This window comes from Akebia trifoliata, chromosome 3 (assembly GCF_017979445.1).
Source record: "Akebia trifoliata isolate Shusen 1 chromosome 3, ASM1797944v1, whole genome shotgun sequence".
Classification (NCBI taxonomy): domain Eukaryota; kingdom Viridiplantae; phylum Streptophyta; class Magnoliopsida; order Ranunculales; family Lardizabalaceae; genus Akebia; species Akebia trifoliata.
In genome coordinates, this window is record NC_141377.1 from 3,833,065 (window position 1) to 3,849,141 (window position 16,077).

The 16,077-nt window shown below is 32.4% G+C and overlaps 1 protein-coding gene across 2 annotated transcripts; it reads right to left on the reverse strand.

Moving 5' to 3' along the window:
• Positions 1 to 569: 569 nt before the first annotated feature.
• Positions 570 to 6,765, reverse strand: LOC147405599 (NAD(P)-binding Rossmann-fold superfamily protein). Of its 2 annotated transcripts, none has more exons than XM_086433393.1 (5): positions 6,411 to 6,765; positions 6,053 to 6,270; positions 2,509 to 2,703; positions 2,271 to 2,424; positions 570 to 997 (listed from the first exon to the last, which is right to left on the reverse strand). In XM_086433393.1, exons 1-5 carry the CDS (start codon positions 6,667 to 6,669, stop codon positions 693 to 695), a joined length of 1,131 nt encoding a protein of 376 aa, XP_086289519.1. In that variant the 5' UTR covers positions 6,670 to 6,765; the 3' UTR covers positions 570 to 692. The 2 variants fall into 2 exon arrangements, with proteins under 2 accessions (XP_086289519.1, XP_086289518.1); XM_086433392.1 differs by having other exon boundaries at positions 6,053 to 6,273; positions 6,411 to 6,759.
• Between the last annotated feature and the right edge of the window lie 9,312 nt (positions 6,766 to 16,077).

Below are 16,077 nucleotides of genomic sequence, written 5' to 3' on the forward strand. Positions count from 1 at the left end.
TCTCTCCCCATTTGCCCCTACACCCTCATCTCCCTCTAATTTTTGCCCCCACACCCTCATCTCCCTTCAATCGAATTTTCCAGCACAAATAATTTTCCAACTATTCAAGTTCTTCAACTATACAACGAACCATAGTTTGCCCCCACTACAAGAAAGTCCTCGCTCCGCCCTTGGTATGAAGGGTGAATTACTATTTTGTGAGCTGGAAATGTGTTATTTACGATTCCAACTCACCAGCTCACCGTTCATTTTAATTACTAAAATGTGAACAATCACATTTTTGTTATAATAAAAAAAAAAATCAGAAGTGACTTTTTCGCCGGTTTAAAGTGAAATTGCCACGAGTAATACTCACTTTAAAAAATAAAAACCTCTGAATTCGTCATGGTTCACGTTTTGGTAATTAAAATGAACATTGAGCCAGAATCGTAAATTCATCAAAAGTAGATCACTCTTTCGTAAATATCTCTAGTATAAAAGATTTAAATGACGATCTATAATGGGAATGGAGTTGTTTCGTTACAAAGAGGACTATGGGCTGAAATTATTAACTCCATTCAACTCTATCATAGAAAAGAAGATTGACATTCCAAATAATATAAAACTGATCTTCCGCTTACATGGGTGATGCCACTATGGGCTCACAAGTGAAGTTTGAACTCTCATCTCTGACCAAAACATGGTAAGAAGAACTAAGAACAATGTAATCTCCTTGACATTAGTGTTGAAAGCTTCCTATTACATAACTTGAACCGTGGACATGGCACTGAATCACTTGGGGTATTAACGTTGCTTGACCCTATTATGTTAACGGGCAACATCCCAACATTCCTCGCAAGCTCCTCTACCTCTTCTGCTCTCCCCATCACATGGTCGAAGCATATGTACCTTCCGCTCGCTCTTCTTCTCATGGCCTGATAAATACGTACGTGTGCGTCTGCCACTCTATTAATATCTGTGGTTGCTAGTAACCCCTCTGCATACATATCTTGTGCTCCTGCATTTCAGCACATTTCATACACTTTAATTAATAATTCAAAAATGTCACAAACTAAGCCAAATATTTTTTATTTTTAAAGGAAAAAATCATCGTGTAAAAAAAAATGATGACAAATCAGATAAATTGGCAATTCTTTGTTGGCTAGTTGCCAATTTTTTAAAAAATCAAAGAACTAAGAGATTGAAAAAAGAGGGTATTTCGATCAATTTTTTATTAGTTTCTCATAAAAGATTACAATCAAGGAAGGTCATCAATTTGAAAATACATAGAGCATCTCAAATATTCACCAAAACTAGAATGGGTGTGTCTAAATAACCCAAATGGAACTAAATCGATCATCAAAGCCTTATCCCATAAATATTGTTCCTCAACTCAATAAGTCATGCATTTGTGCTAACTACTTGGAAAGATGCATGGACCTAGTATCATGGTTTTAAATCTGATCCGAGAATGAGACAACTCATCCAATACGTTTGGGCATCTTCCACCAATGAGACGGATAGACAAGTCAAATGTATTGGACGAGATTTAAAACCATGGTTCATTTGTCTCATTGTTGAACAAGATGACTCAAACATATCAGAAAACTCGCCTAAGGCTAAGGGTGTCAATGGGTCGGTTCCTAAAAAATTTTGAACCATAACCATTATATTAGTTTGGTTCTAGTTCTTGTCGGTTCCACAAGTCACGGGTACCCATCGATTCCGGTTCTCAAGAATCGAATGAGAAAAAAAGTAATTCAAATCATTATAAAACAAATTCCTTTAAAAAAATTAACATATTATTAACAAAACTGTTAACTTAGTTATAATTTGTTATACTTAAGATACAAATTAAAATTTTTTTTTTCAAAAATAAAAATTTATCTTTGTTAAAAGTAATAATTTTTTAGAAGAGTAACTCATTTTAAGTTTCAATCGATAATTTATATGAAAATTGAATAATTTTATATAACATGCATTTATTTTTAAAATAAAAAATATCTTAAATCATTCATAATATGGAAAGAAATGACAAAATGAATTGGTTCCGGGTACCCGAGTATCCATTGGATAGAACCTAACAGTTTCGGTTCCTATCGGTTCGTTCCATTTTAGACTCGGTTGTAATCGATTCGGATAAAAAGGGATCCAGAACCGGGGTATTCGGTTCCAGTTAAATGGGTACCCATTGACACCCCTATTCGAGACAACTAGGTCTCATTCATGGACGAGACAAGACATCAAAACGAGTTTTAAAACCATGCCTAGTATAGAACAAGAAATAATACCTTTAAGATAGGCCACAGACGCTGTTGGATTTCTATGACAAAATTCAGGCCCAGTGACAAGAGCCGGGCAGATTGTTACCAGCTTCACCTCACTTTCCTCGGCCACTCTCCATGCAGCTTTCTCTGCCATTGTCTTGCCCAACGCATACCATAGCTATTGTTGTTGAACTTAGTATTAGTACGATTTCTACCAAATGTTAAAAATGCATCGAATCCACCAGAAATGAGGAAACTTTACCTTCTTATCTCTACAAATTGATTCTTCACTCCAACAATTATGGTCAAGAATATGAGGGAGATCATGGATTGATGTGTCGCGCCAAATGCAAGCTAAGAGAGATGACGTGAACACACATTTTCGAACAGATTCTGTTCTCCGGCACGCTTCCATCACATTCTCACTTGCCTTCATTTCTAATTCTGCCATGTATTTCTAATAGAAGACCAAGAATATGTTAGAAAGAAAATGGTCCATTGGCCTGCACACTCCACTTTGCATACATATAGATTTAGAGTTTGTTTCGATGTACCCATATGTCCATAACCATAGAAATAAAGTTGGATTCCACAATTATTTAACAATTGATTTAATTCAGGAAATTTTCAGGGACTCTACATGTTTTTTGGAATTTTTCCCTAAGACCCATCAACTCAAGCACATTTCTTTTACAAAGAAAAGAAAAAGAAAATAGAAAAGAAAGGCAATTGTTATGCAATTGAACAGAGAGGGTTCAATTAAAATCATATCTCCTTGTGAGTTTCGCCACATTTATTTAATTTAATAAAAAAAGAATTAGAGCACTTAACTATTTTAAATTTGAAAATTGGAACGACATTCAACAGAAATACTAATACTTGGACTCATACTGGTACGATTATTTATTTATTTTGGACGATTATAACCTCCGTATTTTGGTGAATGTTTGAGTTATTACGTGTGTTTTCAAACTTTTGCCATGTCCTCTTAACCTCATAGAGTAATTGACTTAAATACTGTTGTCTTCAACATGTAATAAAATAAAATAAAAAACTGTTGATTTTTCTTCCCATCATCTTTAATAATTAAAGTTTCTACTTATTTTCCTCTTTGACTTTAAGATTCTACTTTAACTCTCAAACCTCAACAACAAGATATGATCTCAAAACGAGTCGTGATAATCTGACAACTCCGCGTGGCATACTCAATCGACTCCCCTGATGTGGGGTGTGCCAAAACCATATATTTCCTTTCATCCATCAGGATACACAACTGTACAAATTTATGGGGATGTGCAGTTGTGTATCCCGATGCATAAAAGTCTATGGTTTTGGCACACCCCACATCAATGGAGTCAATTGAGTATGCCACATGAGGGAGTCATATTATCACCACTCTTTCAAAAAAAAAATAGAAAATAATGAAATTTTAGATAAAAAAAAATTAAGGATTTATTAAAGGGATTAAGATGAGAAAGTTGAAAATAAAAAAATTGAAGATAAAGTTCCATTGATAAAAAATAATTTATCAGAGAGATTGAAGAATTTAAAGATGACTGATTTTAGAAAGATAAATCAAGTTTTTTTTTTTTATTAGCGATCGAAGACCGAAACATTTACATCATTTTCCATCAATCTATAAGAGAAGACAAAGGTCAAGGGGGTAAGTCATCAGTCTGAAAATATATTGTATCTCAAAAATTCACCAAAACATGGATTGGTAGATTTTTTTAGAAAATGACCTTTCCCTTGACTTCAAATGTGAAAATTATATTCAACCTCTTCTTCAAAAATTCGTCGGAGATGAAAAGAAAAGTAAAAGGTCTCCTAAGAACATAGCACGAGTAGAGATAATCTCAACCTTTCATTTGATAAGGAGACTAATATTTTTCTAACTAAAAAATAAACAGGGTCCCATATCATTAATATCTTTTTTTCCTGGAAGATTTGTCATGTAAATTCGACCAGTTGTAGCCATCTTTGATTTTTAATAAAAGGTGGGTCCTTGATCCCCAACTTCCCGGATTATAAAATAGAATTAAAAGTTAAAAATAATAATAGTAAGAATAAGTGTAATGATTTTCTAATGCTTCTCCTAACACACACCATCATACATCCCATCAAAGAATTATAATTTATTTGCATTAAGATACGCAAAATCATAAATCTTTTTCTTGTGTATCCCAAGGTAAATGGTTCATAATTCTAAGATGGGGGCGTGTGTCAGAGGTGGACGTCATATTATCACAACCCTACTAATAATGATTTTCTGAAGCCCCTCTAACATATGCTCCTATACCTCCTTTGATGTACCATGAGTTAGAATCATATATCTTTTTTCTTAGAATATACAATTGCACATATTTATGTGGATTAGAATTATGTATCCCAATGAAAAAAACTTGTGATTCTGGTCAATGTAATGTCAAGGAGCGGATTGGGGGTGTATGTCAGAGGGGTCGATATCACGACTCAAAATAAAAATAAAAATAAAAATAAAAATAAAAATCATATCGTGATGTTTAAAGCTTCTAGAAGGTATGACTCTTGGAAGGACAGGCGGCTTAGAATCTATCTCAATAATTTTATGTTGAGTTGGCATTAAACTTCTTTTATGTTGCGTGGTGAGGCGGCTAAAGTTGCACCGTCTTGCATGCCCATCTAACCTTCTTTAGATTCGATAAGTTCGTACCAAACACATGGCCACGTGGCAAAACAGTCTCTTTGCTTTAATTAAAAAAATAAACCACTTTTAGAGAATAAATTTAGAACGCCACTCCAGAAAAGACAACTTCTGTCGACAATCGCTGTTACTTTTACCAGGAAATTTTGTTTTTCACACATAGCTTTTCAGAATAACATGAGTTTCCGGAACAGGAGAGCTAAACGACAAAATTGAGAGCATAAAAAATTCTCAATTATTAGATTATAATTTTATTTTTTCAAAATAGTAAAAAGTTAAGCGCATGTTAGCCACTCGTGGGAATGTAAAAATATATAAATATTAATAAAAGAGAGATTCTATTGGCACACCAACTTTTACTAACAGCTCACCAATCATTTTCAAATTAAATAGTTAAAGCTCTATAATAAAAATACTAGCTTAAAACAACTTTTCTGTCTGACTTTTCAATCTCTCCGTCCAGAGATGTACATTTTACCTGAAACCCAATCGAAAATTGAATTGAACCCGTTCGAGTTAAGATCGAATCGTAATCGAAAATTTTCAATTTGACTTTTCAATCTCTCCATCTAGGGATGTACATTTTACTTGGAATCCAAAATCCCGGTCGAAAATCAGATTGAACCCATTCGAGTTGAGACCAAATTGAAATAAAAAAAATTTCAGTCCAAATAAGGATAAAAAATCGAATTAAAACCTGATCTATTATAATATCTTTATTTTAACAGGATTTGCCAAAATCCTGTTATTCGACTCCCTAGAATCTATTTTATATAAAAATATTCCAATCAAATATTTGAAATTTTAGTTCAACCTAGAACGAACCCGAATCTTAAAATTACCCAAAAATTTCGGTTTGGTCTGGATTCGTTTTAGACCTTTGGAACTTGAACCCGGACTGAATCCGAATCCAAGATTTTCGGATTGGTCTCGGTTTTAACCATTCCCAGACCGACCTGAGAATTCAGTTCAATCCGATTCGGGTTTACTCTAATGTAGATCACTATCTTCATGAAACGAACGGGTGAGATGGATAGATATATGCATCTCAGCCGTACGTTTTATGTTCAACGTTTTATGACATTTACCACAAAAAATAAATAAATAAATAAATTACACTTACCGAGTAGCCGGAAACACCAGCTGGATCAGCGAAAGCAGAAGTGTGAAATACACCACGGCAACCACGAAACGCTTCACACAAGCTTCCTAAATCCGTCATCTTCGCTGTTACAGCCGTAACTCTGTTACCGTTACCGTTACTGTTGTTGTTGTTGTTGTTGTTGTTGCTTCCACCTCTAACCTCCACAAACATCTCCATCTCTCTCAACTTCTCTAAATCTTCTGTACCATGTAATTTTCAAAATAAATTAAATAATTTCTTCCAAAATATCTCTTTTGCCCTTTCGATCACCCATCCAAAAAAGAGTTTTTGGAGAATTATAAATATGAAAAAAAAACAAATTAAAAAATTTGCGAACCTTCGTTATCAACGGCGATTCGAACAGAGTAACCTCGATCCAAGAGACGGTTCACGATAGCAAGACCCAAGAACGAAATACCACTCGTGACACACACCAATTTCTCCTCTTCTTCTTCGATTTTGGTCTCCATACGAAGTTCTTCGTCGTCATCTTCTTCCCCTTTTGGTATCCTGTACACACCGGCGCACTCAATTAACATACGCCGAAACTCTTCTAACTCGGCCATCCTCGTCTCCCTCGTCCGTACGATCCCCATCTCGTTATAACTTAAAACCTTCTTCTTCTTCTTGTTTTTAAGAAGAACGAATAATTTATAGGAAAAGAAGACTATGGAAGATAAGTTCTTCTTCTCTTTGAAAGTGACAGCATACACCCTACGTTTGACGTCGTCCCAATTCTTAGACTGTTGGATGATTATGGAAGTTTTTGAAAATCTCTAGGAATATATATATATATATATTTTTTGAGAGTATCATTGTCGTTAAAATGGGGGATCTTATAGATTATTACTTGGTAATCAAGAAGCCTCGTATTCTAGGCTCAGCTTGGCTCGTTGGTTTGGGAATTTTCTGTGTACTGGCTCTGCTGAAAACTTTGGTGCACGGTATGCCGGATCATTCGACCATTCAATGGCCCCATATCTGAAGATGCCACGTGGCATAATGCTTCGAGTACATTGAACCTAAGAAAAAAGCTTCTAAGAAATTAAGAGACCCCTCCTTTATATGACACATCGCTGCAAGTATTCAATAGTTACATATCTAAACATGCCAAGTGGCATAATGATTCAAGTTGAGAGACCCAGGTCTCCTTTATGTGAGACGTGGTTCATTTTTTATTTTTTATTTTTGTTAAGTTGGTGAATATTTGTTATTCATCTTTAAGTTTTCAAACAAAGACTTGTCTCCCGAAGTTGGTATTGGTGAATATTTGATGTGCCCCTATATTTTCAAATAGAGACTTGTCTCTCAAGCTTGATCTTCTTTTATGGATGAATGAAAAATAAAATAAAAAACCTTAATTTTTTTTCTAAAATTAGTCATTTTCATCTCTTGATAAGAAAATGATTATTATAAAAATTACAAAGATGATGGTGTTATTGATAGTATGGAGGTTATTTTTCATTAGCCTATAACAAAAAATCGAGAGGACGCACCCTCACTTACCTGGTGTGTGTGATGTATGGGCCCGGGGATGCTTTGGCTCTTGCGCCCCCCTAGTCGAATGTAAATTCAGACACCTCCATCATCAAAAAAGAAAAACTAAAAATCGAGATTAGAGAACAATATCAATTATTTTATAGATGCGGGTAGTATCTTAAACATTCATCAAAGTAAGGATTACCTTTGGAAATATAAAGGGCCATGTGTTATCTGAAGGAGAAGCATGATTGTAGAAGTAGGGTTATGATTGGGTTTGGTTGAAGCATATCCCAGTCCTGAACAGACGTGATATTATTAGACTAGCCTTTTACTCTTATCGGGTCTGAATTGGCTATATGACCATTTCCAAACCCAATCCTAATGGGTCTAGGTTGGGTACTCAAGTTGATTTTTGAGTATTATAAAATAAATAAATTTATACATTTTTTGAAATCATGTACAAGCGTTTGATATTGATTTTACTAAAATTAGGGGTCCACTCTCTAACTTAATTGGACAAATGGCTACTTATGAAAGTAGGTTTATTATTTACAACAAGTTTTAGTTATTTTTCAATTATAAAATCACACATTTATTTATCAATCTAAATAACAAATACAACTGTAGAGTCTACTTTTTATGGGAAACAAACTTTTATCCACTTAGGATAAACATCTCATCCAACAACAGTTTTTGTGGATCCCACTTCATTAGTTTTTCTCTTCACTCTCTCTAATTTTACTATATTTCTTCTTTACTCTACTTTATTCATTTTCATATTTTGCCCTTTAACCTCAAAAAATTTAACAATACCCTCAACTTTATTTTATTTTATTTTTTCACTTTTGCCCCCCTTAACTCCAAAGAGGATGCTCGTGTTGTAGGCACGGACAACACAAGCGAACTTTAGTATACATATAAAACACACTAACGAGTTGGGTTGAACTTGGTTGGGCATTGTAAGGCCTTAGCCTAGTCTGGATTTTACAAATCGAAATAAATTCAGTCCAACCCAACCTTTGTCGGCTCAAGATCGAGGTCTTAACCCTTCTTTATTGGGGTGGACAGGCCAGGGTGGCAGGTCTCAATTGACACCTGTATGTATGAGATCCAGCCAATTTTTAGTTGTATCCCTTGGACACTTAATCTTTCTTCCAATTTCCAACTTTATGTGAAATAAAACGGATAATTTTGAGTTACTCCTTTGATTTTAGTGAATATTTTAGATACCCTTGACCTAGGTATTTCTTGAGAGACTAATTGAAAATGACTTAAATACTGTTATCTTCAACCTCTTATTTAATTACTTGGATTGCTTTTCTAGAAATTTTAATTTATTTTCCTATTATTAATTGAGTACTTAATCAAATTTTGTGGAGAACTAGTCGTGATCTATTCCCAAATACCCATGGAGAAAGAAATTTTTAGAAAATAAATAAATAGTTGAAGGGAGTCTTTTTGTCTCTCATTTAAGACCAAAGTCAAGAGGTGTGTCTTCAATTAGAAAATTCTGAGGGTGTGCGCTTCATTGTTATGAGATTATCCAAGTGTTGAATATGGTGATTTCTCTGTACAAGCAATTGGAAGTCCACCCCTAAAAATGACTTGTGGTACACTCAATTGGCCCCCCTTAGTCCTATGGGGACTATCTATACAAAAATATTCAACTTTATTGGTGACTTTTTGTTATAAAATTTGACAATTCTTCATAATTGATTCTTGTCCATTAATTGAATCATTTTTCAACATGTTTATATATCACAAATAAAACTAACTTTTTTTTATAGGTACTTCAACACAAATGTATCATAATACATTTTAGAATAATGATTTTCTGAAACCCCCTCCCCTGACATACTCTCCCAATGGGGCATGCGACAGAACCATAAATTTCATTCCTTGAGATATACAATTGCACATGTTTACGAGGATGTGCAGTTGTGCATCTTGAGGAAAATCTACGATTTTGTCACATGCCACATAGGGAGAGTAGAGGAGGGAGTCAAAAAATCACGACTCTACCTTTTAAGGGGGAGTATGTCAAAAATATATATATATATATGTTAAAAAAATAATAGATTACTTTCTAAATTAAAAATTTTCTTTGGAGGCGCAACTATACTAATGTATCCATCTTTCATTACTTCACATAATTTTTTTCTAGAGAAGAGCTCACATCAAGTAATTCTTGAATTAGAGCTATCATTTATAGCTCACAACTTAAAAGAAGAGTTTTTGTCATCTCCTTCAATCCACTTAATATTTATATATTTTTATAATTTCAAAATCGTTGTCAATATTAGTCGCAAACATATTTTCTTAATGTCTCAAAACTTCAACTGATTAATAATGGATACTGGCGACACTTCACTTAATCCTTATCTACTCTTATTTTCTCAACATCGTGGTCAATGATAGTCGTAATAAGTCAATGGCAATCGTAAGCACATTTTCTTGATTTGTTAAGATTTTAACTAATCAATGGGGTGGTGACATCTTGAAAGATACTTATGTTTAAGGTCGATTCTTACTTGTTTTTTAAATATATATTAACTCTAGTCAATAAAATAGAATAAAGATTCAATGGATTAGGTCAATTTTTTTTTATCCTAAAACTTTTGACTTTCTTTTTATAAATTATAAACTGAAGTTATTATTATTATTAGAAAAAAGCTGAAGTAATATTGAAATTGACATTGCTTGTGACATTGCTGGTGTGGATGTGTCTATAGAACCATAGATGTTTTTCATGGAGATGAGAGTGAGAAGCATCTATGGTTTTATGCACACCAATGTCCCAAACGATGTCAATTTCAGTGTTACCCCAGCATGACTCTTATTATTATTATTATTATTATTATTATGGGTGCAATTGGTACCATGTGTACAAATATATCACATGTTTGATGAAGAAAAAAAAATACAAACTATAAAATATAAACTGTTTTTATTTATGTATTTAGTGCAATTGATACCATGTGAAGTGTGGACAAACCATTTCTAGTAGGGAGTCTGATAGCTATCCTACTCTCCGTAGTACATAAATCCTCTTTTGATAACATTGTCAACTTTTACTGTCAGATTTTATGACTAAAAATAACTGTAAAAAGTTGAAACACTAAAAAGTTTGTTTGATAGAGTCTTGTAAAAGTGTTGTGCTATTTACCAAAATTTTGTAATTATTATTTGATTCAGTTGTTGGATTATATTGAATTCTGGTAAAATGACCAGATAATACACCTAGAATGCCAAAAAAAAAAAAACCAGAATACCCTAATAAATATATAATTATTTAAATTAAAATAATATATATATAATTATTTTAATTTAAATAAATTTATAAATTTTATAATTCTATCGAAAATTCGACAACATCTCCTCTTAAAAATAGGCATATGAAATTTTCCTAATAAAGAAAATACCTGCATAATATACAATCCAACATTTATATAACATCCTATATATACATAACCTCTTATTTATGTTCTGACATCATTTAAATATAAAGACACCAAATTCTTAACAAAAAAACTAACATTATATACTTCTAACCACCCATCCCACCATTCAATTGCATCTAACGTGCTGGTGTTGGGATCATAAGCCAACATCCTCAAATGCATTTTTATCTATCCCACTTGTTCTTAATTTTCCCTCTATCATAGTAAATACCGATTTTTTAAAGTCCTTCATTAGCAATCTTACGAAGAACTTTATGTGATCTCCTTCTTTTCTTAACTAATTCGTAGTATATTTCAACCCAAATTTCAAGTTGTTTGGGCGTCCAATCTGCTTTCACACCCTTTGAATTGTTATACTTCATTTTATTTAACAATCAATTACATGAAAAGACCCATTAAATCTTATTTAATAATCAATTACATGAAAATAAATTAAGAGCATTTATATTTAAGGAAATTAACTGACAAATTTCAGATTTTTTCATTGATCAAACCAAAATAAATCACCAAATTTCATTTGTGTTTGCAAACCGAATAAATCATCAAATTTCAAATTTTTTCATCAATCGAACGAAGATTAATACACATTAAACCAAATATTGGTGGTTCATTTCGATTTTTTATAAATGGGTAAATAAATTTTAGATTCTTTCATCAATCAAACCAAGATAAATACACATTAAGCCAAATATTGGTAGCTCATTTCAATTTTTGATAAGTGTGCCAACAAATTTCAGATTGTTTTCATCACTCAAACTAAAATAAACCATCAAATTTCATATTTTTTGTCAATTAAATTAAAAAAATTATATTTTTTTGTCAATTAAATTATAATCAACCACCAAATTTCTGAAATTTCATATTTTTTCATCAATTAAACTAAAATAAACTAATAAATTTCAAATTTCATATATAAGAAACCATTGAAGAAGAACATAACTAAAATAAACCAACAAATTTTAGATTTCAGATTTCATACACAAGAAACTACCACTAGATTTCAGATTTCATAGACAAGAAACCATTGAAAATAACATACTTATAGTTCAACAATTGATCAAAGTTGACGATGGTTGTTGTAGTCGATCCAAGGTATGAATCTAATGGGAAATGCAATCTATCAATTTTTGAAGAAAAACATATAGTCAGGGTGCTTAAATCAACATACCTGGTGCTTCAAATCGAAAAATATATTAGGGTTCTTCAAATACAATTAAAATGCATCTTACCTATAGTTCAACACTTGATCAGAGTTGATGACGATGGTTGTTACCATCGATCTAAGGTATAAATCGAATGAGAATAGATCTAGTAGTGTTTCGACGAAAATAGATGAGGATTGAGTTTGATCAAGGAGAGGGATATAATATATGGGATACCCAGCATATTTTCATTATTTGTTTAAGGTTATTTTTGTCAATTTACATGAACAGTTTTTACTATCTGCTTCTCCTGCAAACGTATATTTTGAAAGCGCCTAATACCCGCTTGACCAAACCGTATTTGAAAAATTCGAAATTTTATACGTTTTTTCCGGAACAAATGGTAATCACGGCGAAGAAGTGTGTTCAAGTAGAAGTGCGTTTTGAACCCACCAAAAGCGCAAAAGCGCGGTTTGAAAGTCGAATCAAACACCACCTAAGCTTGGCTAAACCAGCGGCTCATCCAGCTAGAGTCGAGTCTAAGTTTAAGGACAAAACGAGGAGTTCTGAGTGTCACGTGCCTGGTAGATGTGGACGAACAGGTACGGAGAAGGCAGCGTATCTTAGGTCAACGTGGCTCTTTACTGATTTATAATTAACTTTCATGGCCATTGCTCCTCTTACGTGGCACCTTTTCCATCTTTACGTAAAGAGTTCAAAAAATTTGTTAGAGGTGTTCCCTATGTCTCTGCAATACACGTGGAATTTATTTTCGTGGGTAGTTGGATTTAACGGTGACGATGGAAGTGCGTCGTCTTTATGTAGTTGCATGTGGACCTACTGAATCATGTCAATCACAGTTTGACTCAACTCAATATCCGGACGAGTTAAGCCTCAATGAAATCAACTCGAACGAGTCAGATAAAAAAACACCGATCAGGGTCAGAAACTCGATTGCCTTATTAGTTTAAAATAAGATTTTAGTGGATAACAAAAAAAATAATAGTTTTATTTAATTTTAAAATATTAAAAAAAATATATTTGAATTATCTAAATCTTCAAAGTAATTGGGACCTACTAATTTACATGCATGTTTCCTGTATTAAAAATCTAATTAAATTTAATTAAATAATACTAATGCTTTAATGCATGTATAATAATATATAAAATTCCAAAAATATTTATATTAAATATAATTAAAAATAACTAGTCGGTGGCATGTGCATACATACACACATGTAGGACAAAAATTAGGATTTAATTAAGATTAAATTTTTTCCGATTAAGTTAAATAAATAATCTAATTTAATATCGTAATATATAATTTAATATATTGCAAATGACATGTTTATAATTTACATTATTAGATAAGTTTATTTTGAATTTGCATTAGATCCTTATGTCATCACAATATCAAAGATAAAAAGGTAATTTAATAATTTAACAAATTAATTAATGTAGTTATTGAGGTTGATTCAAATAGTTGAGATCAACGAGAATCCAAATATTTGAATGATTAATCTCAATGATTTGAATCGTCGATCTTATTTATTTGAGTTTCACATTTGATAAGGGTGGGGGCATTAAGAAGGAATGATTTTATTAGAAAAGGTCGTTAAACTACCATCCAAAAGTCAGAGTGCATTTAGAAATAAGTCCCTATTGGAGGGTCCATTGACATCATTAATGTCGATGGACATCATTATCTATGATCAAAGCTTTATCTTAAAAATTAGGGTGATTTAGACATGCCCCTCTACGTTTTGGCCAATATTTGAGATACCCCCATGCCCTTGACCTAGGTTTTACCCTGAAAACTAATAGAAAATGACCTAAATGCCATTGTCTTCAACCTCTAGATAAATTTTCTCCTCAAAATTTATCATCTGTAGTTTATATTTTTTCTTCAAAACCAATCATCTTCAACAAATGAAGGTTTTTTTTTTTGTTTTTGCAAAGCTTAAGATCATATCTTCTTCAACCTTCAAGCCGCAAGAATAAGACATGATTTTTCAAAGATCGATGAAATTTTGGTTGGAAAAATCAAGGGTTTCAATGGTCATTGAAAATGAAATTGAATATGCAAGAACTAGTGATTATAGGAATTTTGGATTTCTACATGACAATGAAGAAGAGATTGAATAGGTAAGAAATAATAAACCCTAGAGGTTGATAGCTTGAAGATGGATGGTTTCTTACTTCTTTCTTGACCCTAACATTCTATCTCCTCCTACCTTCAAACCTTAAGAATAAGTGGACTTTCGAAGAAGGATCGACTTTCAGGTAAAAAAATTAAATTTTTTCTATATTTCACTAAAGAAATCAAACGAAGATGAGGTTCAATAAGTAGAGAACACAAAATTTTCTAGAACATGAGGTTGAGGGTGATTCAATAAGTTGAAAACCACAGATTATCTCTAAGAAAAATTAAGGATTTTTCACTTAAGGTTGAGACAATGGCATTTAGGCCATTTTCTATTATTCTCCAAGACAAAACCTAGGTCAAGGGAGGCACGCCATCAGTTTGAAAACATTGGGGGCTATCTCTAATATTAACTGAAACATGGGGGCATGTTTAAATCACAACTATTGTGATTTAAATGTACTCCTCCATGTTTCTTTGAATATTTGAGATACCCCTGTGTTTTTATATTGATAACATACTCCTTGACCTTTGTCTACTCTTATAGATTAATAAAAATGACTTAATTGCCATTGTCTTCAACATATAGTCATTTTTTCTTCCCCCATAACAGTCATCTTTGATCTGTATTTAAAAAAAAAACAAATTACCTTCATCTTCAACAAGAAGATTCTATCTTTGTCAACCATAAAATCTCAAGAACAAGACAGGAGTTTTGAATTAATCAAGTAGAAGATAATGGAATTTGGGTATAAAAATCAATGGTTTTCTACAAAGGATTACGATGAGATTGAATAAATTATCAATCTAGTCAAAGAACTTGAATATGACACATTTTTTAGAGAAAAGTCAAAGGATTTGACTAGAGAGTGAAGATGAGGGCATTTAAGTCATTTTAACTAGTCTAAATAAAGACCTAAGTCAAGGGATATATCATCAGAATCAAAGATCTATGAATTGCCTAAAATAAAGAGCCCAAAGTATACATGAGTCAGATTATAAAAATTAATTTTCAAAATTCAAAATTTTGCTTAGTAGTACTTTTATTAAGGTACTTAACTGATTTATTTAAGGTCAAAAATCAAATTCTACAATCCGAATCAAACCCCTCACGGGATTCGAGTTCATGGTAGAAGGTGACAGTTTTTACATCAGACATCGATCCAACATAATCCTACTTTATCCAAGACCAATGTAAAATACACATTACCATCCGTGATTGGCTTGATTGGTGATCTCTAGCCATGTAATTTAGATCACAAATAGTTTCATGGGTGGCCCCCAAAGTTGGAGAAGTACCTACAATCATAAATTGGAACTCATCTTTTGGTCTATTAAAAAAGTTCAGCAATCAAGCTCGATAGAATATATATAGAAATCATCAATCAAGTTGTTTTTGTCCCATTGTAGAAATAATACAATACTTTTAAATATATATATATATATTATTTTATTTTATTTAAGTAGTATAAGTTAGATTGTGTTAAGTCCATATCTATTCTTTAATTAATCTACTAGTGGAGATTAAACTTTTCTCCTTTTTTTTTTTTAATTTATTTATTATTGAGTTTTATAACAGAAAATGTCAAATTCAAGTCCACCATCCCAGAAAATAGCAATTTCCTATAAAATGTCAAATTAGTGAAACTCCAATTTTCAACCAATGTTAGTGGTGTAGGTTTTTTTTGTGATTGATGTGGCATTCTGATAATCGTCAGCGCTATAGGAAAAATTACTAGAGAGGACCGCTTCCCAGTGTTGCAATTTCAAGCCCAA